Genomic DNA, 22,228 nt, shown 5'->3' with positions numbered 1-22,228 from the left:
ACCCAGATGATACTGTGATACTGTGATAATTCACATTGTATGGTCTGGAGTCCGTGTGGCTTTGCCTTTGATCACACTGATCTATGTGAGGGCCTTGACCACATTTCCCACGGGCAAGCAAGCAGCTAATTCTGCAACATGTTTCTCTAATAACCTCAAAACCACATAAATTAAAGTAAAACCAAACTACCCCTCCTGGTTTTCTGCAGTCATCCCTGCACCGTACTACCAAGCAGACAGGAGGGACCTGCAACATGGTATGAAACCAACTCAAATCCCAGACAGTGACAATAGGGGCAGATCCACAGTACACAGTGCCCCGAGGCAGATCTTCATGAGACTAGGTCTAGCAACACTGGCTGTACACAGCAGACCAGCATGCTTTGGCTGACAAAAGGCAAGTTCTGTTCCAGCTCTTGGCGCTGCGTGGCACAGTCTAAGTCATTACTATGCCTCGCTCCTAAAAAGTTGAGACATTTCACTAAGCTTTCAAGGAGCAGGTTGGCCTCACCTGGTATAAAGTTGGAGTCCAAAGCACAGGCTCTGCTCTCTGTGGTATTGCCTCTGCACTGATTGCCCACGGGGAACAAAACGATGCACTGGCGGACGCGGAACTGGAAGCCAGATGAGTCGCAGTCGGACCACTCGGACCACTCGGACCAGCTGTCTGCAAGAGGCAGAGAGGGACACACATGCCAGCACTGCAAATTCATGCTTCAAGGGCACCAAGTAAGAGAGAAACAGTCTGTATTTTGAATTACAACAGCCACTCATCCCCAGCTACTACCAATTATCAAAGGACAGCTCTTTCGTGACGATAAAATGAAGGCAGTTTGGCTTTGGCAAAAGCCTCTGAAATGTAGAGTGTAGTGCTGGTTTGAGGCTAATTGGAGTATTTTACTGAGAGAAATTAAATGCTCAGCTGTGAGAAGAAAGATATAAAGACACCAGTACCCTCTATCACCCCTTCTTCTGCTGAGAAACCCAACTTGTCAAAATGTAGATGAGACACTCACTGCTCAGGTCTCACTTCTGTTCCTTTTCTCTGGCCATCTGTATGGTTGCTTCTGCCTTAACTCTTTACAGGCTCACAGGATATTAGGGGTTGAAGTGGACCCATGAAGATCATCCAGTCCAACCCCCCTGCCAGAGCAGGACCACACAATCTAGCACAGATCACAGAGGAACACATCCAGACAGGCCTTGAAAGGCTCCAGAGAAGGAGACTCCACAACCTCTCTGGGCAGCCTGTGCCAGTGCTCTGGGACCCTTACAGTAAAGAAGTTCCCCCTTGTGTTGAGGCAGAACCTCTTTTGCTGCAACTTACACCCATAATCCAACCTAACCCTCTTTCCTCTAACCTCATTGTTGTCTTTTTGACATCTCACCTCAAGATTTAGGCTGGAGGTGAGGAGAAAGTTCTTCACTGAGAGAGTCATTGGACACTGGAATGGGCTGCCCGGGGAGGTGGTGGAGTCGCCGTCCCTGGAGCTGTTCAAGGCAGGACTGGACGTGGCACTTGGTGCCATGGTCTGGCCTTGAGCTCTGTGGTAAAGGGTTGGACTTGATGATCTGTGAGGTCTCTTTCAATCCTAATAATACTGTGATAAGGAAGTGAAGATGCCTGCAGAGACCCTGAAACTGGCCGGAGTCGACCTAGCAGTTTGAGCTGAGTGATAAGCTATAGAGCTCAGCACATTTTGCAATCAAGAGGGTAGCACAAGGAAGGCTGTCACTTTCATCCCTACAACCCCAGAGAACACCACCAGAGTAGCACCTGCATGCATAAAATATGAGGACTGTGGGCAGACAAACATAAAACACCTCTCAGAAGTACTTGGCATATTCATAAGCTTTCCCTGGAACTCTCATGGATATGTGTGATGGTTTGGGTGTTATCCACCTCACCCCCACTTAAAAGAATCACCTAGACTAGACTCAGCGGGCTGGAAGTTAAGAATGAAGCTCTATTTACAGCTTAGCACAATATACAAGCAGCTATACACAAATACACACAGTTATACACCAATTAAAAACAACACAAGAAACAAAACACCCCTCCCAGAACAATCAGAGTCCCTGGGAGGATCCCAAACCCAAACCTCCTCCCCTCTCCCTTCAGAAGTAACCAGATCAATCCCTGCATATCTCACATGATAAATGGGAAGAGATCTGAGGTGAGATGTCAAAAAAAAACGACAAGGAGGTCAGAGGGAAAAGGGTTAGGTCAGATTAGAGTTAAGGCAGAGGCAACCACAGAGAACAGACTGCCAGGAAGCAGGCACAGCCAGAAGTGAGAGCAAACTGAGAAGTGTGTAAGCAGTGAGTGTCTTGTGTATATTTTGACGAGTTGTGTTTCTCAGCAGAAAACTAGGGATATAAATTACTGTTGGTTTCCTTCTTCTCACAGCTAAGGATTTAATTTCTCTCAGTAAAACAACCCCATGCAGAGACACAGGCTGGGGTCGGAGTGGCTGGAGAGCAGCCAAACAGAAAGGGATCTGGGGGTGCTGATTGATACCCACCTGAACATGAGCCAGCAGTGTGCCCAGGTGGCCAAGAGAGCCAGTGGCATCCTGGCCTGCATCAGGAATGGTGTGGTCAGCAGGAGCAGGGAGGTCATTCTGCCCCTGTACTCTGCACTGGTTAGACCACACCCTGAGTGCTGTGTTCAGTTCTGGGCCCCCAGTTTAGGAGGGACATTGAGATGCTTGAGCGTGTCCAGAGAAGGGCGACGAGGCTGGGGAGAGGCCTTGAGCACAGCCCTACGAGGAGAGGCTGAGGGAGCTGGGATTGGTTAGCCTGGAGAAGAGGAGGCTCAGGGCAGACCTCATTGCTGTCTACAACTACCTGAAGGGAGGCTGTAGCCAGGAGGAGGTTGCTCTCTTCTCTCAGGTGGCCAGCACCAGAACAAGAGGACACAGCCTCAAGCTGCACCAGGGGAAATTTAGGCTGGAGGTGAGGAGAAAGTTCTTCCCTGAGAGAGTCGTTGGACACTGGAATGGGCTGCCCGGGGAGGTGGTGGAGTCGTCGTCCCTGGGGCAGTTCAAGGCAGGATTGGACGTGGCACTTGGTGCCATGGTCTGGCCTTGAGCTCTGTGGTGAAGGGTTGGACTTGATGATCTGTGAGGTCTCTTCCAACCTTGGTGATACTGTGATACTGTGTGATACTGTGATAAAATATTCCAATTAGCCTCAAACCACCACAATATGTACTAAGAACACATAAACTACAAGGTTGGGACCTGGGGAGTGCATGTTCTCTTGTGGAGAGATTCCCCCATGCACCAGCATGCTTAATATACATGCCTGCTTTAGAAATTTAGGGTGCAAGTTTTGACCTTCTGAAGACACTTTACAGATCCTCAGGGCAGCTATGTAACTTCTGCATTCAAAGTACACTATTTAACCTGAAAAATCAAATCATTAACTGAGTTCTATACAATCATAGAATTAAGCAGGTTGGAAGAGACCTCAAAGACCATCCAGTCCAACCTAGCACCCAGCCCTAGCCAATCAACCAGACCATGGCACTAAGTGCCTCAGCCAGGCTTTGCTGCAACACCTCCAGCAATGGTAACTCCACCACCTCCCTGGGCAGCCCATTCCAATGCCAATCACTCTCTCTGACAACAACTTCCTCCATACATCCAGCCCAGACCTCCCCGGCACAGCTTGAGACTGTGTCCCCTTGTTCTGTTGCTGCTTGCCTGGCAGAAGAGACCAACCCCACCCGGCTATGGCCTCCCTTCAGGTATTGTAGACAGCAATGAGGTCTGCCCTGAGCCTCCTCTTCTCCAGGCTGCACACCCCCAGCTCACAGTATCACAGTATCACAGTATCACAGTATCACCAAGGTTGGAAGAGACCTCAGAGATCATCAAGTCCAACCCTTTACCACAGTGCCCAAGGCTAGACCATGGCACCAAGTGCCACATCCAACCTTGCCTTGAACTGCCCCAGGGACGACGACTCCACCACCTCCCCAGGCAGCCCATTCCAGTGCCTAATGACTCTCTCAGTGAAGAACTTTCTCCTCACCTCGAGCCGAAATTTCCCCTGGCGCAGCCTGAGGCTGTGTCCTCTTGTTCTGGTGCTGGCCACCTGAGAGAAGAGAGCAACCTCCTCCTGGCCACAACCACCCCTCAGGTAGTTGTAGACAGCTCCCTCAGCCTCCCCTCACAGGTCTGTGTTCCAGGCCCCTCACCACCTTTGCTGCCCTTCTCTGGACATGTTCCAGCACCTCAACAACTCTCTTGAATTGAGGAGCCCAGAACTGGACACAGCACTCAAGGTGTGGCCTGAGCAGTGCTGAGTACAGGGACAGAATATCCTCCCTTGTCCTACTGGCCACGCTGTTCCTGGTCCAGGCCAGGATGCCATTGGCTCTCTTGGCCACTTGGGCAAACTGCTGGCTCATCTTCAGCTACTATCTACCAGCACCCTCAGGTCCTTTTCTGTTTGGGTCTTTTTTAATACACAAGAACTGAGTGTTCCATCTGTTTTAATTTTGACAAAGTAGGTATTTTTATTCTGCTGCAAGACATGCAGTACCTAGAAAAGGAAATTAACTGAAATTGTAGTTCAGCACAGGTAATAGATCCATAAATTCAAACTGCTGGGGCTTGTGCTTTCAAAGCACAATTTCATCATAAGAGCAGAAAACTTTTGCTTTGAAATCTTGGAGTTCTTAAGTAACTAATACACTGTGGTATCAGAGATACTTATTCCCATTTATTGTTGCCTGTAATCCATTATACAGTAATAAATGAAAACAAATTTTCCCACTGGACTTTCACTGGTTTAATGTGGTTCCACTCTCTACTTCTCACTTAAACTGCAGGAAAGAAATTAATTTTCTCCAACAGAGGTCAGAAGGCAGAGTCAAAACTGCAGAAAAAGTCATGACTCATAATGCTCTAAAATGAGCAGGAGTGCTGAGACATTTCATTCACTAATATTTCACAGTTATTAAAAAAGTTGAAGCCTGCTTCTTGACATCCAAAGCTGAATAAGATATTTCACAAAGGGCATTAATGTTTGCTCAATGTTTTACATGGAAACAGGGCAAACATTGTCAGCTTGAAGGATATGGTGATGCTAAATGTCAACCTCAGCAATTCGCTTGGTGTGAAGATTTAATGTTATAACAAATGCAGTTCTTTGTGATTAAAAGTCTCCCAGGTTGTTTGACCCACCTCAAATATTATACAATTTTTGTTTATCCAGCCCTGAAACCTGATAACTTCAATTTTAGAATAGAATGGAATAGAATCAGACAGGTTGGAAGAGACCTCCAAGCTCATCCAGTCCAACCTAGCACCCAGCCCTAGACAGTCAACGAGATATCTACTGATAAAAAATATCTCTGGAGAGACCAAATCTGTCCTCAGATTTTCAGTTTGTTGCATATTGCATCAAAGTGTTAGGTGTAATCTCTAAACTGTTTGGATCCTCATTCTGCTGTGTGCAGGTCTACAACTCCTCTAATCGAATCACAGAATCAACCCAGTTGGAAGAGACCTCCAAGATCATCCAGCCAAATCTAGCACCCAGCCCTAGCCAGTCAACCAGACCATGGCACTAAGTGCCTCAGCCAGGCTTGGCTTCAACACCTCCAGGGATGGTGACTCCACCACCTCCCTGGGCAGCCCATTCCAATGCCAATCACTCTCTCTGACAACAACTTCCTCTTAACACCCAGTCTAGACCTCCCCTGCCACAACTTGAGACTGTGTCCCCTTGTTCTGTTGCTGCTTGCCTGGCAGAAGAGACTGACCCTCACCTCAGGGAGGGATGAGGGGGTGTCCTGTGAGCTATATCCTGCTACTGCTTGATTTACAATGTTTGCAGCATGGAAGAACTGTTTGTGCATTTAATAAAGGATAGAAAATATTTACTCTTAAATAATAGATGGAGAAGCATTATGTTGCCTCACTGTGAATGCCACATTCTGCTGCACATAAACCAACAAAGCTGCGTGGGCTGATTGGCAATACCTGGGCAGGGCTGTGTGTTGCAGAGCGCTTCTTCAGTGTGCAGTCCGAGGCAGATATCTCCTCCATAAGCTGGTGCTGGGTTTGTGCAGGAACGAGTTCTCATGTAATGCCCTCCTCCACAAGTTGCTGAGCACTTTGACCAGGATGACCAACAAGACCAGCCTCCATCCACTGAAAATCAACAAAACATCATATTGTTCTATGTTAATGAGTGACATCACACAGTATCACAGCATCACCATCAAATATAGTTAATAGAACCAGTAACAATTCATAGGATGCCTTTTTGCTCTTCCTCCTTCTTTCCCAAAGGAAAGGAATTAGATGTAGAGAGGAGGAGGTAAAACACACCCAAATAAAGAATCTCACTTTGATTTGGAAGTTAAAAGAAGAAAATTTCAACAATAAATAAAAGGCATTTGAGGTAGGGAAGTTACAAAAGGTACAAGGAAGGGAAAAGAAGATACAAAATATGTAAATAAAACCAAGCTTCATGGCAGTGGCTTTGTCTGCCTCATGGGTTATGGCCATGTGGTAAAACAGGGAGTAGCAGGAAACAGGATGGTGATGCTGGATGGGGAGGCAGGGAGAGAGAGGAACAGGAAGCTCCTCTGTATTTTATAGTGGTCTAGTCAGAAAGTGGGAGTGGGCTAACCACCACACCTGGCAGTGTTTGGACCCACTCGCCAGGGAGGGGTCAGGAGGACCAGGGGTCAGGGTCAAGACCACTCCTCCAGGAGAGTTAACCCTTTACACTTGGTACAGTATAGTATCACAGTATCCCCAAGGTTGGAAGAGACCCCAAAGATCATCCAGTCCAACCCTTTACCACAGAGCTCAAGGCTAGACCATGGCACCAAGTGCCACGTCCAATCCTGCCTTGATTCTATGATTGTGGAATTAATGACTTTATTTTGTCCCAGCAGTTCTATCAAACTGTTATGTAAAGAAACAGTCATGGCTAGAACTTTCCTTGCAGCTATGCATTTTTCTTCCCATAAGAAACAGAAATAACATTAAGGACTCCATGACAAAAGGAAAAAAAACCCAAACAAATGGTACTGTGTTGCTAAGCAACTTTAAAGAAAGATGAAAGAAACCACAGAGCTCTATTTAGGTCTTGTAAAAACTCAAACAGTAAATACCCACTCCTTTGATCTTATTTAACCATGATGATGCTGTATTTTCCTCTGGTGCTGAGAAGGAAATTTCTAGTGACAAATGAAAGAGGTAGTTATAATAGTCCTTGAAAGACCCAGAGATTTAAGGTGACAGCCTGTCAGTAAATAATGGCTAAGAAAAACAGTTATAATGGCACTGTTGAGCTCAACTGTGATCAGATCTAACATTACCTATTATATTATGACTGTCCTTTCCTATCTTCTGCAGACCTACTTCTCCCTTTACATCCAGAGACTTGCAGTACAGCCATGCTAACTGCAGTTGGAATGGAATAGAATGGAATAGAATAGAATAGCATAGAATAGAATAGAATTGAATCGAATCGAATAGAATAGAATAGAATCAACCTGGTTGGAAGGGACCTCCAAGCTCAGCCAGTCCAACCTATCTAGCCCTGGCCAAGCAACCAGACCATGGCACCAAGTGCCTCATCCAGGCTTTGCTTCAACACCTCCAGGGACAGCAACTCCACCACCTCCCTGGGCAGCCCATTCCAATGCCAATCACTCTCTCTGTGAAGAACTTCCTCCTAACATCCAGCCCATACTTTCCCTGGCACAACTTGAGACTGTGTCCCCTTGTTCTATTGCTGGTTGCCTGGGAGAAGATAAGCCCATATTTGGCCTATGAGGCCTACCACCACAGGTATACACTAGTGAATTACCTGTTTGATTAGGTGAGAACCTGATGGTGTCTGAAATTACAGCAGAAGATGCACATGCAGGTTTTTATATCCAAATAGCCACATTCTCCTAGCTGATTTTCTCACTCTTTCAGCCTTTGCACAGAAGTTCTTCTCCTCAGCTCACCAAGCACATTTGTGACACAAAATGCTAGCAGAGGAAAAGTGGGTTTTTTTTTTAATATCACACATCTCTACCAAAAGAATTTCGATGCAAATACTGCAAAGATACTTTGATTAAACCAATCAGAACAAGTCTTGCCTATCATTTGAACAGAAAGGATCAAAAGGAGTCATTGTGATGTGCTAGGGGGATGCTTTGGAGACTTCAGGGACCATCAATTGTTTCAAAGACCCAAGAAGTAAAAGTGCCATTCTGGGGTGTATTAAAAAGGATCTGGCTAGTAGGTCCTGCCCCTCTACTCTGCCCTGGTGAGGCTGCATCTGGAGTAGTGTGTCCAGTTCTGGGCTCCCCAATTCAAGAGGGAGATAGAGCTGGTTGAGACAGTCCAGCACAGAGCTACAAAGATGATTAAGGAAATGGAACATCTCTCTTAGGAGGAGAGACTGAGGGAGCTGGGGATCTTTAGCTTGGAGAAGAAGAGACTGAGAGGTGACCTCATCAATGTTTGTAAATACATAAAGGGTAAGCACCAGGAGGCTGGAGCCAGGCTCTGCTTGGTGATGCCCAGCGACAGGACAAGGGGCAATAGGTGGAAGCTGAAGCACAGGAAGTTCCATGGAAACATGAGGAGGAATTTTTTTCACTGTGAAGGTGACAGAACACTGGAACTGGCTGCCCAGGTGTGTTGTTGAGTCTCCCTATCTGGAGATATTCAAGACCCACTTGTGTAAGTTCCTGTGTGATCTGGTCTAGGTGACGCCGCTCTGGCAGGGTGGTTGGACTGCATAATCTTTTGAGGTCACTTCCAGCCCCTGACATTCTGTGTTTCTGTCATCTGAGATACCAGGGCCTTTTAAAATATGTGAAATAACTTGCATTGTGGTAAGACTCCATTTATAGGCTTCTGTTTAGTGGCAAGTAAAAACCTCCAATAATTTCAATAGACTATGAATTAGATCCAGAGAATATAAGAAGGATGGGGTGCATTATGTCATCAGCAAGTTTGCAGATGACACCAAGCTGGGGGCAGATGTGGCTGGGTTGGAGGGCAGAAGGGCTCTGCAGCAGGACCTTGACCACCTGGACAGATGGGCAGAGTCCAAGGGGATGGTGTTCAATAGCTCCAAGTGCAGGGTGCTGCACTTTGGCCACAGCAACCCCATGCAGAGATACAGGCTGGGGTCGGAGTGGCTGAGAGCAGCCAAACAGAGAGGGATCTGGGGGTGCTGATTGATACCCACCTGAACATGAGCCTCTTCCTTATGGTTGGAAGAGACCATAAGGATCATCTAGTTCCAACCCTTCTGACCTGGGCAGGGTCACCTCACACAAGATCAAGCTGTCTAGAGCCTCATCCAGCCTGGCCTTTAACACTCCCAGGGATGGGGCCTCAACCACCTCCCTGGGCAACCCATTCCAGGCCCTCACCACTGTCATGGTGCAGAACCTCCTCACGTCCAGTCTGAATCTCCCCACCTCCAGCTTTGCTCCATTCCCCCTAGTCCTGGCACTCCCTGAGATCCTAAAACGTCCCTCCCCAGCTTTTTTTGTACAATGAACCACACAGAGTCTTTAGGTTTTCTCACAACTAAGGCATCACCTTTTGTTTAACAGGACACTCCCAAACACTGCTTTGCAGTAAAGCAAACAACTCTTTGCCTGCAGGCTGCTTGTTGGGGTTAACATTTTTTCACTACAAAACAAATCAAAACAACCAACCAACCAAAAAAAAAGCATAGGGAGGAAGATCACAGTATCACAGTATCATCAGGGTTGGAAGAGACCTCACAGGTCATCAAGTCCAACCCTTTACCACAGAGCTCAAGGCCAGAGCATGGCACCAAGTGCCACGTCCAGTCCTGCCTTGAACAGCTCCAGGGACGGCGACTCCACCACCTCCCCGGGCAGCCCATTCCAGTGTCCAATGACTCTCTCAGGGAAGAACTTTCTCCTCACCTCCAGCCTAAATCTCCCCTGGCACAGCCTGAGGCTGTGTCCTCTTGTTCTGGTGCTGGCCACCTGAGAGAAGAGAGCAACCTCCTCCTGGCCACAACCTCCCCTCAGGTAGTTGCAGACAGCAATGAGGTCTGCCCTGAGCCTCCTCTTCTCCAGGCTAACCAATCCCAGCTCCCTCAGCCTCTCCTCGTAGGGCTGTGCTCAAGGCCTCTCCCCAGCCTCGTTGCCCTTCTCTGGACACGCTCAAGCATCTCAATGTCCCTCCTAAACTGGGGGGCCCAGAACTGAACACAGCACTCAAGGTGAGGTCTAACCAGTGCAGAGTACAGGGGCAGAATGACCTCCCTGCTCCTGCTGGCCACACCATTCCTGATGCAGGCCAGGATGCCACTGGCTCTCTTGGCCACCTGGGCACACTGCTGGCTCATGTTCAGGAGGGTATCAATCAGCACCCCCAAAGATGTACCAGGGAGAAACACTGCAGAGAGATGAGATCTCCTGGGGAGATGCCACAACATCAACACTACTGGAGAGTTTCCAAGAGACAATTAAGCGCAATGGATGCCCTGTTACGCGCCTCAGGCTTTACAAGGAAGTGGAAAGGAGCGTGGGCAGCAGGCACACTGACCTGACCTGCTTTCCTGAGCACACTGAGAGGGTTGCAGACTCTTTCATGGACTGTCTGGCTGATTTCAAATTCAAAGAATAAAGAAAAACAAAAGGCATTTCTCTGTGTGTCTTGAGGCTTTTAACCTCTTATGTTTATCTGTGTGAAAGCGCAGCGAAAGAGAATGTATGAAGGAGTAGAAATAGAGGGCAAGAAGTATTTGTGCCTGCAGAAATGCAGAGCCTGTGCTTCCCAGCAGCTGACTAAAAAGTTAAGCCTCGGGGCACTGTGTATTAAGCACCCTACAGATCCCAGAGAGAACTGCTCCCTTCCAGACACTTGTGGATCATTCCATTTCAGAGGGACCAGGACAGGCTGGGTGGGTGGGCAGAGGCCAATGGGATGACATTTAACAAGGCCAAGTGCAGGGTTCTGCACTTTGGCCACAACAACCCCAAGCAGCACTACAGGCTGGGGACAGAGTAGCTGAGAGCAGCCAGACAGAGAGGGATTTGGGGGTGCTGATTGATACCCGCCTGAACATGAGGCAGCAGTGTGCCCAGGTGGCCAAGAGAGCCAATGGCATCCTGGCCTGCATCAGGAACAGTGTGGCCAGCAGGACAAGTGAGGTTCTTCTGCCCCTGTACTCAGCACTGGTCAGGCCACATCTTGAGTGCTATGTCCAGTTCTGGGCTCCTCAATTCAAGAGAGATGTTGAGGTGCTGGAAGGTGTCCAGAGAAGGGCAACGAAGCTGGTGAGGGGCCTGGAGCAGAGCCCTGTGAGGAGAGGCTGAGGGAGCTGGGGGTGTGCAGCCTGCAGAAGAGGAGGCTCAGGGAGGACCTCATTGCTGTCTACAGCTACCTGAAGGGAGGCTGCAGCCAGGTGGGGTTGGGCTCTTGTGCCAGGCAACCAGCAACAGAACAAGGGGACACAGTCTCAAGTTGTGCCAGGGGAGGTCTAGGCTGGATGTTAGGAGGAAGTTGTCGGCAGAGAGAGTGATTGGCATTGGAATGGGCTGCCCAGGGAGGTGGTGGAGTCACCATCCCTGGAGGTGTTGAAACAAAGCCTGGCTGAGGCACTTAGTGCCATGGTCTGGTTGATTGGACAGGGCTGGTTGCTAGGTTGGACTGGATGATCTTGGAGGTCTCTTCCAACCTGCATGATTCTATGATTAGATTTTTTTTCTTTAAGACATGGAAGAGTGAAAAATTGCTACAGAATAAGGCTTAGCTATGAAATAGATTTAATTATACATTTGTAGTAAGGGAATACATTTTTATTACAGAACTGTTGAAATTGAATTTTCTTCCTATTTAATAGAAGTTAGTTACTACACATAAACATCTCTTAGGCTGACATTCATAAGACCTCACCAAGATAGAAGAGACATAAACAATACATGGCTGAAGATGCTTTGAGCCAGGCCCATACATACAAACCTGGCAGACCCCACAGGAGTGGCAGAGAGGAGAGCAGCCAGGGAGAGGAACCATTAATGATTCCATTTTTTAGTCTTCTTGTCAACCACTGTTCCAGGGATTGGATTGGATTTCCTGAGTGCTTACATATAGAACAGCTATATGAAGTCATTCTTGCCCTAGCTATCTGAGTGTATAAACTGACCCCATTAGCCTTTGATAATAGAATCAAGCAGGTTGGAAGAGACCTCCAAGATCATCCAGTCCAACCTAGCACCCAGCCCTGTTCCAATCAACCAGACCATAGAATCATAGAATCAACCAGGTTGGAAGAGACCTCCAAGATCATCCAGTCCAACCTAGCACCCAGCCCTGTTCCAATCAACCAGACCATAGAATCATAGAATCAAGCAGGTTGGAAGAGACCTCCAAGCTCATCCAGTCCAACCTAGCACCCAGCCCTGGCCAATCAACCAGACCATAGAATCATAGAATCAACCAGGTTGGAAGAGACCTCCAAGATCAGCCAGTCCAACCTAGCACCCAGCCCTGTTCCAATCAACCAGACCATAGAATCATAGAATCAAGCAGGTTGGAAGAGACCTCCAAGCTCATCCAGTCCAACCTAGCACCCAGCCCTGTTCCAATCAACCAGACCATAGAATCATAGAATCAACCAGGTTGGAAGAGACCTCCAAGATCAGCCAGTCCAACCTAGCACCCAGCCCTGTCCAATCAACTAGACCATAGAATCACAGAATCAACCAGGTTGGAAGAGACCTCCAAGATTATCCAGTCCAACCTAGCACCCAGCCCTGTTCCAATCAACCAGACCATAGAATCATAGAATCAACCACGTTGGAAGAGACCTACAAGATCATCCAGTCCAACCTAGCACCCAGTCCTGTTCCAATCAACCAGACCATAGAATCATAGAATCAAGCAGGTTGGAAGAGACCTACAAGATCATCCAGTCCAACCTATCACCTAGCCCTCTCCAGTCAGCTAGACCATGGCACCATTGCAGATTACCCAAAGACAAAAAACTCCTTCCAAACCCAGCAAGGAATAGAAACAAACCAACCACTGCAAGATGTAACCTTGAGGATGAGTTATTTTATTTTCATGAGCTCCTTTGATTCTTACCTGGACAAGGCAGAATGTTGCACTCCTGGTACTCCAGAGCTGGGCCGAGGCAAGGAAGTCCTCCATACTTGGGCTCGGGGTTGCTGCAGACACGTTTGCGACTCCGAATACCTCTGCTGCAGTCCCGACTGCACTGAGACCACGGAGACCAGGCTGACCAAGCACCATTGATGGTGTGAGCAGAGTACCGCCCGGAGCGCAAGAAATCCCCTGACAACCCTGAGCAAACAAGCAGTGGGAAAAACAATACTGCGTTAAAACAGCCTCCAAAACAACCTTTTCCTCTTCACATTCACTCTTAGGCTTCCAATAGTAATACGACCAACAACCACATACAGGCAATAGCCACAAGTAATGCTGTGAAGAGTCCACTCAATGGAGGCATAGAATAGAATGACAGAATCAAGGCTGGTGCTAAATCACTTGAATCATAGAATCATAGAATCAAGCAGGTTGGAAGAGACCTCCAAGATCATCCAGTCCAACCTAGCACCCAGCCCTGTCCGATCAATCAGATCATAGAATCATAGAATCAACCAGGTTGGAAGAGACCTCCAAGATCAGCCAGTCCAACCTAGCACCCAGCCCTGTCCAATCGACTAGACCATGGAACTAAGTGACCCATCAAGGCTTTTCTCTAACACCTCCAGGGATGGTGACTCCACCACCTCCCTGAGCAGAACAAAGGGACACAGACTCAAGTTGTGCCAGGGGAGGCGGACCAGGTGGCCAAGAAAGCCAATGGCATCCTGGCCTGCACCAGAAGCAGTGTGGCCAGTAGGGCAAAGGAGGTAATTCTGCCCCTGTACTCAGCACTGCTCAGGCCACACCTTGAGTGCTGTGTCCAGTTCTGGGCTCCTCAATTCAAGAGAGATGTTGAGGTGCTGGAAGGTGTCCAGAGAAGGGCAATGAAGCTGTTGAGGGGCCTGGAGCAGAGCCCTGTGAGAAGAGGCTGAGGGAGCTGGGGGTGTGCAGCCTGCAGAAGAGGAGGCTCAGGGCAGACCTCATTCAGGTCTACAAGTACCTGAAGGGAGGCTGTAGCCAGGTGGGGTTGGTCTCTTCTCCCAGGCAAGCAGCAACAGAACAAGAGGACACAGTCTCAAGTTGTGCCAGGGGAGGTCTAGGCTGGATGTTGTTAGGAAGTTGTTGGCAGAGAGAGTGATTGGCATTGGAATGGGCTGCCCAGGGAGGTGGTGGAGTCACCGTGCCTGGAGGTGTTGAAGCCAAGCCTGGATGAGGCACTTAGTGCCATAGTCTGGTTGATCAGACAGGGCTGGGTGCTAGGTTGGACTGGCTGATCTTGGAGGTCTCTTCCAACCTGGCTGATTCTATGATTCTCTAATACAGTCCAAAGTAACAGTGCCTGTGTTCTGTTAATCAGGGTGACTATGTAGCATACAAGAGACAAGGGTGTGGATTCAGCTGCATTTTTGGACTGATTAGCTTGAAGATTTGTCTTCCACTTCCAGAGTTCAGATTCCTGCATTCCTGCTGTTGCACCTTATTTGAACCATTTTGCTGCCTTGCTTCCTTTGGAAATAATTAATCATTGGACCAGTGTATGGAAGTGACCTTGATACACAGTTAATTTAAATGTTCATCTGGGAGAGGAGTTTTTGCTGACTAATCCTAAAACTACTGAATATTTAAATCACAAAATCATACAATCAAGCAGGTTGGAAGAGACCTCCAAGCTCAGCCAGTCCAACCTAGCACCCAGCCCTATCCAATCAACTAGACCATGGCACTAAGTGCCTCAGCCAGGCTTTGCTTCAACACCTCCAGGGACAGCAAGACCACCACCTCCCTGGGCAGCCCATTCCAATGCCAATCACTCTCTCTGCCTGCAACTTCCTCCTAACATCCAGCCTAGACCTCCCCCACCACAACTTGAGACTGTGTCCCCCTGTTCTATTGCTGGTTGCCTGGGAGAAGAGGCCACCCCCCACCTGGCTACAGCCTCCCTTCAGGTAGTTGCAGACAGCAATGAGGTCTGCCCTGAGCCTCCTCTTCTCCAGGCTATACAACCCCAGCTCCTTTATATTGAGTAGCTGGCAGGAGATAAACTCTCACACATCTGTCCATTCCTCCTAACGAGTGCACTCACACCTTGGTCAGTAATTTGCACTCATTCTTTGATGCTTTTTGGACAGTGCATCTGTGGTTATGGTGCAATGATAGGTGAAATCCAGTGGATGTGCCCAGTGACAGCATTAACCAATGTGCTTCTGGGGAAAAAGAGTGACTGTTGCATCTTCTTTACCCACATTTAATTTTAAGCCCATTTGTTCAGGCATTTTCTGATGATGGAGGTCTGAACAGTTTGCACTGGAACAGTTCTTCACCATGAGAGTGGTGAGATCCTTGAATGGGTTGCCCAGGGAGGTGGTTGAGGCCCCATGAAATATCTGAAGGGGGCTACAAAAAAGCTGGAAAGGGACCTTTTAGGCTAACAGGGAGTGAGAGGACTGGAGGGAATGGAGCAAAGCTGGAGGTGGGGAGACTCAGACTGGACGTGAGGAGGAAGTTGTTGAGCATGAGACTGGTGAGAGGCTGGAATGGGTTGCCCAGGGAGGTGGTTGAGGCCCCATGGCTGGAGGTGTTTCAGGCCAGGCTGGCTGAGGCTGTGTGCAGCCTGCTCTAGGGTAGGGTGTCCCTGGGCATGGCAGTGAGACTGGAACTAGTCAGTCCTTGTGGTCCCTTCAAACCCTGACTAATTCTATGATATACAGGCTCACAGGATGTTAAGGGTTGGAAAGGACCCAAGGAGATCATTGAGTCCACCCCCCCTGCCACAGCAGGACCACACAATCTAGCACAGATAACAGAGGAACACATCCAGACAGGCCTTGGAAGTCTCCAGAGGAGACTCCACAACCTCTCTGGGCAGCCTGTGGCAGTGCTCTGGGAGCCTTACAGTAAAGAAGTTTCCCCCTTGTGTTGAGGCAGAACCTCCTGTGCTGCAACTTATACCCATTGCTGCTTGTCCTATCCCAGGGAGCAGTGAGCAGAGCCTGTCCCCCCCCCTCCATTTTATTGATGGTGAGGGGAGAGGACAATTTTGATTTGCTGATGCAATGAAACTTTAGTGACTGTCTCTAAACACACCAGCCCTCTACTTCTTGATTTCATGGGAAGAAAATATATGAGTAAGAGTCATGTACTGTAGGTGTAGCTTTTGGAACAGAAAAAATACCTTGAGAATGGGAAACCATGAATTTTGGTGGACTTATTCACAATTTCTGGTTTGATAGGAAGGAAACATCACAACTTACTTCCATCTCGAGAAGAGGAGGCTCAGGGGTGACCTTATTGCTGTCTACAACTACCTGAAAGGTGCTTGTGGCCAGGGGGAGGTTGCTCTCTTCTCTCAGGTGGCCAGCACCAGAACAAGAGGACACAGCCTCAGGCTGCACCAGGGGAAATTTAGGCTGGAGGTGAGAAGAAAGTTCTTCCCTGAGAGAGTCATTGGACACTGGAATGGGCTGCCCGGGGAGGTGGTGGAGTCGCCGTCCCTGGGGCTGTTCAAGGCAGGATTGGACGTGGCACTTGGTGCCATGGTCTGGCCTTGAGCTCTGTGGTAAAGGGTTGGACTTGATGATCTGTGAGGTCTCTTCCAACCTTGGTGATACTGTGAAACTCTTTATCTCCATGTTGAACCATAGCAATTTGCTGGCTTTTATAGGAAGATTAATACTGGTACAGCATGGTTCACACACCTCACCATCAAAGATTTGTTCTGTAAAAATCAGTTCTCTGCTCTTTGCAATTCCTATCCTGGGAGTTGTCTCATTGCCTACACTCTCCCACTGTGCAGCTATAGTCATGCCACATTAAACACAAGACTGTTTCACTGCCAGGCCCCAGCAGAGCAAAATTTCTTTGCAGTCTGATCCTAGAGAGCTTTTTGTCAGAAACCTACTAGGATCCTCCTTTGTGGTAAGGTTTCTATCTTGATCAACCAAGCAGTAGTATTTACATAGTGTATTACAACCATAGAATCAAGCAGGTTGGAAGAGACCTCCAAGATCATCCAGTCCAACCTAGCACCCATCCCTGGCCAATCAACCAGACCATGGCACTAAGTGCCTCAGCCAGAAATTGACAGAAATTCTCCTAGTCATTATTTTTTTTTACCTACATACACATAAAATGATTAATTATTATTAATGACAGGGAAAGCAGAACAAAATTTTCCAATCTAATTAATTATAATTCAGAGTAACCTAAAGCTGAGAAGATTTTGAGGAAGTTCAGGTCTCCATCTGAGCACTAAGCAGAGCTTGGAAATTGCTTCCCATAGCATTACATAAACTTTTATAATAGAAATCATCCAGTTCATAAACTTCCTATTTAGTTAAACACCTGCAAGAATGTTACAGTTGCTGCTTTAGAATTACTGAGAGGAAAAGTTCTTCTGAGCATCAATAAAACATATTGGAGGTCTCTTCCAACCTGGCTGATTCTATGATTCTACATTTCAGCCAAATAATTATTAAACTCTCTTCCAGTGAAAACTTGTGAGATGTGCCAGCTTGAAGCTAGCTGGAATATTATGGTGAGAAGAATTAGATGATAGGCTGTGAAAAGGAAACAGTGGTGATGTCTGCTGCACTCATAGGCTTGCTGAGATGCATAAAAACAAGAGCACAAATACAGGTAACAGAGTTGCTCTCTGGCTCTGGCTGCCTGCACTTTTCTTTCTAACCTGCTCTCTGTGCAACTAATCCTTCTTTCTGCTCTCTAACCCCCCTGGCCAATCCTCCAAACTCACCTTGCACATAAGGCAAAGTCTGGGATAAGGTAGAGGGGTGGGAGAAGGTGGAAGGGTGGTTGGGAGCCCCTCCGGGGGACTCAGGTTTCTGGGAGGGCTGCTGTGTTTCTGTATTACTTTTTATCTTGTCTATTTCTGTCTATAGCTGTAGATATTGTAAATGCCTGCTTGGCTATTGTGCTAAGCTGTAAATATAAAGCTGCATTCTAATTTCCAGCTCGTCTGAGTCTAGTCTGGGTGATTTTAAGTGTGTGTGGGGACAGGGAACACCCAAACCATCACAAGAGAGTATAAGGAGGTGACAGAATCCTTCAAGAACTGGGCTGCCATGCTGTCATTTCCCATTGGAATGGGCTGCTCAGGGAGGTGGTGGAGGCACTGTCCCTGGAAGTCTTCATGAGGAGACTGGATGAGGCACTCGGTGCCATGGTCTGGTTGACTGGATAGGGCTGGGGGATAGTTGGACTGAATGATCTTGGAGGTCTCTTCCAACCTGGTTCATTCTATCATTCTATAGTCTAGTTGACTGGCTAGGGGTAGGGATAGGTTGGACTGAATGATCTTGGAGGTCTCTTCCAACCTGGTTCATTCTATCATTCTATAGTCTAGTTGACTGGCTAGGGCTGGGTGCTAGGTTGGACTGGATGAGCTTGGAGGTCTCTTCCAACCTGGTTCATTCTATCATTCTATGATTCTCTGATTCTATGGTAAAGAACATTAAATAACCTGACAGACCTCATTATCAGTGGCAAAAGATCACTCTGCATGACAAAAGTACGTCCAAAAGAAACACAAGCTAAATTTCTTGCTGTGATCACTGTACCCTCATTGTCATTATCACTTTTGTTACCCAATACACAGGCAAGCAAACACTTCCACTCTGCGCTGAAAATGGAACTGCAGAAACCTGGCTAGCAGGAGGCATTTTGCACCCACTCTAGCTTTGCTTACCATCTGTTGAGCATCCACTGGTGCCATCACTGGAACAGTAACGCATTTCAATCCTCTGCCTTCCCACCTCCAACAAGTTGGGGTCAGGCAAACGCGCTTTGCAGGTATAGCGGAACCGCTGCTCGTAGTGGCCACCGTTGTCTGAAATATTGACTGGGGTCCAAGGTGTCCAAGGAGTTGTCTTTTTTAACTCTGGGCAGGTATTGGTGTTACAAGGCTGATACTCCTGAAAGAAAATGGCCACAATGAATGCAACCATTAAATGCTGCTCCAAAAGGAAAAGCGACAAATCCTCAGGACAAGACAAAAAGCAAACTGAGGAAAAAAGCCCCTGGTATTTTTTTTCCAGTATTTCCCACAGCAGTGATCATCAATAAACTTTTAATTTCAATCTCAAAAGCATTTTCACAGTATCACAGTATCACCAAGGTTGGAAGAGACCTCACAGATCATCAAGTCCAACCCTTTACCATAGTGCCCAAGGCTAGACTATGGCACCAAGTGCCACATCCAACCTTGCCTTGAACTGCCCCAGGGACAGCGACTCCACCACCTCCCCGGGCAGCTCATTCCAGTGTCCAATGACTCTCTCAGGGAAGAACTTTCTCCTCACCTCCAGCCTAAATCTCCCCTGGTGCAGCCTGAGGCTGTGTCCTCTTGTTCTGGTGCTGGCCACCTGAGAGAAGAGAGCAACCTCCTCCTGGCCACAACCTCCCCTCAGGTAGTTGTAGACAGCAATGAGGTCTGCCCTGAGCCTCCTCTTCTCCAGGCTAACCAATCCCAGCTCCCTCAGCCTCTCCTCGTAGGGCTGTGCTCAAGGCCTCTCCCCAGCCTCGTCGCCCTTCTCTGGACATGCTCAAGCATCTCAATGTCCCTCCTAAACTGGGGGGCCCAGAACTGAACACAGCACTCAAGGTGAGGTCTAACCAGTGCAGAGTACAGGGGCAGAATGACCTCCCTGCTCCTGCTGGCCACACCATTCCTGATGCAGGCCAGGATGCCACTGGCTCTCTTGGCCACCTGGGCACACTGCTGGCTCATGTTCAGGCAGGTATCAATCAGCACCCCCAGATCCTTTTCTCTTTGGCTGCTTCTAGGCAAGCAGAGCTGCACACTGCCAAAAGCAATAATACACCAGTATAAACAAGATCTATTGCATCCATAAAATCACTTAGCTGAACACTATAAAAACCATGACAAAGAGCATCCTTTATAAATTAATAGCCCCAAATAAGGTGTAACAAAATAAGTTAAAGCTTTTAATTAAGAGCAATTCTGATACTGCACAGAGAAGACACCAACCAGCAAGCAGTTCCTTGGTAAACATCTAGTGGCATACAAATAATGAGCCACTGTCCATTTTGTGTAGTCCCTATGTATTATTAGGAAACAAGGGACAAAAAATGTTTTCTGTTGCAGAATTTGGCTCCCTGTGCATATTAGCCACAGATCCAGCCTGTCCTCCTGAAGGGAGGCTGTAGCCAGGTGGGGGTTAGGCTCTTCTCCCAGGCAACTAGCAACAGAACAAGGGGACACAGGCTCAAGTTGTGCTAGGGGAGGTCTAGGCTGGATGTTAGGAGGAAGTTGTTGTCAGAGAGAGTGATTGGCATTGGAATGGGCTGCCCAGGGAGGTGGTGGAGTCACCATCCCTGGAGGTGTTGAAGCAAAGCCTGGCTGAGGCACTTAGTGCCATGGTCTGGTTGACTGGATAGGGCTGGGTGCTAGGTTGGACTGGATGATCTTTGAGGTCTCTTCCAACCTGGTTGATTCTATGATTCTATGATGTTAGGAAGAAGTTCTTCATCATGAGGGTGGTGAGATCTTGGAATGGGTTGCCCAGGGAGGTGGCAGAAGACTCATCCCTGGAGGTGTTTAAGGCCAGGCTGGATGAGGCTCAAGACAGCCTGATCTAATGTGAGGTGACCCTGCCCATGGCAGGGGTGTTGAAACTACAGGTTTTACAGGTTTCACAGGATGTTAGGGGTTGGAAGGGACCCAAGGAGATCACTGAGTCCAACCCCCCTGCCAGAGCAGGACCATACAATCTAGCACAGATCACAGAGGAACACATCCAGACAGGCCTTGAAAGGCTCCAGAGAAGGAGACTCCACAACCTCTCCGAGGAGCCTGTTCCATTGCTCTGTGATCCTTGTGGTCCCTTCCAACCCTGACTGATTCTATGATCAACTTTGAAAGCTCTACTTAAACACTTACTCTAAACACAAAAAATTCAACTCTACCTTTAAACTCAAGAACGTACTTTGAAAAGACCAGGCAAAGAAATGTAGCTTCCTTTGAGCTGTAGCTTTACTAAGTCTAACACTCAGTATTTCAGAAGTGGGGAAGAGAGGTTTGCTCAGAATTCCATGTTGAGGGGCCTGATCAGCTCACTGGAAACAAGCAAGTTGCTGCAACTTAGTTATCAGGCAGCCAGGCCATGGTAAAAACAATCAATCATAGAACCACAGAATCAATCAGGTTGGAAGAGACCTCCAGGATCATCCAGGCCAACCTAGCACCCAGCCCTATCCAGCCAACTAGACCATGGCACTAAGTGCCTCATCCAGGCTTTCCTTCAACACCTCCAGGCACAGCGACTCCACCACCTCCCTGGGCAGCCCATTCCAATGCCAATCACTCTCTCTGCCAGGAACTTCCTAACAACATCCAGCCTAGACCTCCCTGGCACAATTTGAGACTGCATTCCCTTGATCCTAGAGGTCTTTTCCAACCTAGTTTATTCTGTGATTCTGATTCTGTGATACCCATCCTGACACAAGGCTTTACTGGCTATGGATGCAAAGGCAGAAGCGAAAGGAGGTGGATTAAGTCAGAGGGAAAGAGTGATTTACTTTGCTGTAATAACTCAATTGTTCACAATTATCTTCACATGCTCTCACTAAGAAGCTTAAAGGTTTTCATGTAGGCCTTACAATTCCTGGGAAAAATCTGTTAAATTGCTGAAATAGTTGTTATTAACTTAAAATGTGTTCTCTAAACTTGCTGGAAATCATAGCAATCCAAGTATTTATTAACTGGGAATAAGAACGTTAGGAGATAATCCTATAGTCAGAAAAGCATGAACAGCCTGACAAGTCCTCAGTTTTAGAGACTGCTGCTTTGTAGTGACTGCAAATGTATCATCATGCACATGACAGCGCAGAAGACACCAAGAGAAGAGCAGGTGTTGATCTGTTGATGGGTAGGAGAGCCCTGCAGAGGGACCTAAACAGGCTGGATGGGTGGGCAGAGGCCAATGGGATGAGACTGAACAAGGCCAAGTGCAGGGTTCTGCACTTTGGCCACAACAACCCCAAACAGCACTACAGGCTGGGGACAGAGTGGCTGAGAGCAGCCAGGCAGAGAGGGACCTGGGGGCACTGGTAGA

The 22,228-nt window shown here is 47.9% G+C and overlaps 1 protein-coding gene across 7 annotated transcripts in view; it reads right to left on the bottom strand.

Moving 5' to 3' along the window:
- The window catches only part of SEMA5A (semaphorin 5A), a 218,561-nt gene that overhangs the window by 10,415 nt on the left and 185,918 nt on the right, over nt 1-22,228 (bottom strand). For all 7 annotated transcript variants that reach the window (XM_064160820.1, XM_064160823.1, XM_064160822.1 and 4 more), the window contains 4 exons: nt 18,841-19,066; nt 13,116-13,334; nt 6,000-6,170; nt 512-667 (listed from right to left, as the gene is read on the bottom strand). In XM_064160820.1, coding sequence (XP_064016890.1) covers nt 512-667; nt 6,000-6,170; nt 13,116-13,334; nt 18,841-19,066 — 772 coding nt within the window. The remainder of the gene's footprint in view (nt 1-511; nt 668-5,999; nt 6,171-13,115; nt 13,335-18,840; nt 19,067-22,228) is intronic.

Source organism: Pogoniulus pusillus, chromosome 21 (assembly GCF_015220805.1).
Source record: "Pogoniulus pusillus isolate bPogPus1 chromosome 21, bPogPus1.pri, whole genome shotgun sequence".
NCBI classification, from domain to species: Eukaryota; Metazoa; Chordata; class Aves; order Piciformes; family Lybiidae; genus Pogoniulus; species Pogoniulus pusillus.
This window is presented reverse-complemented; position numbering and strand designations above follow the sequence as displayed.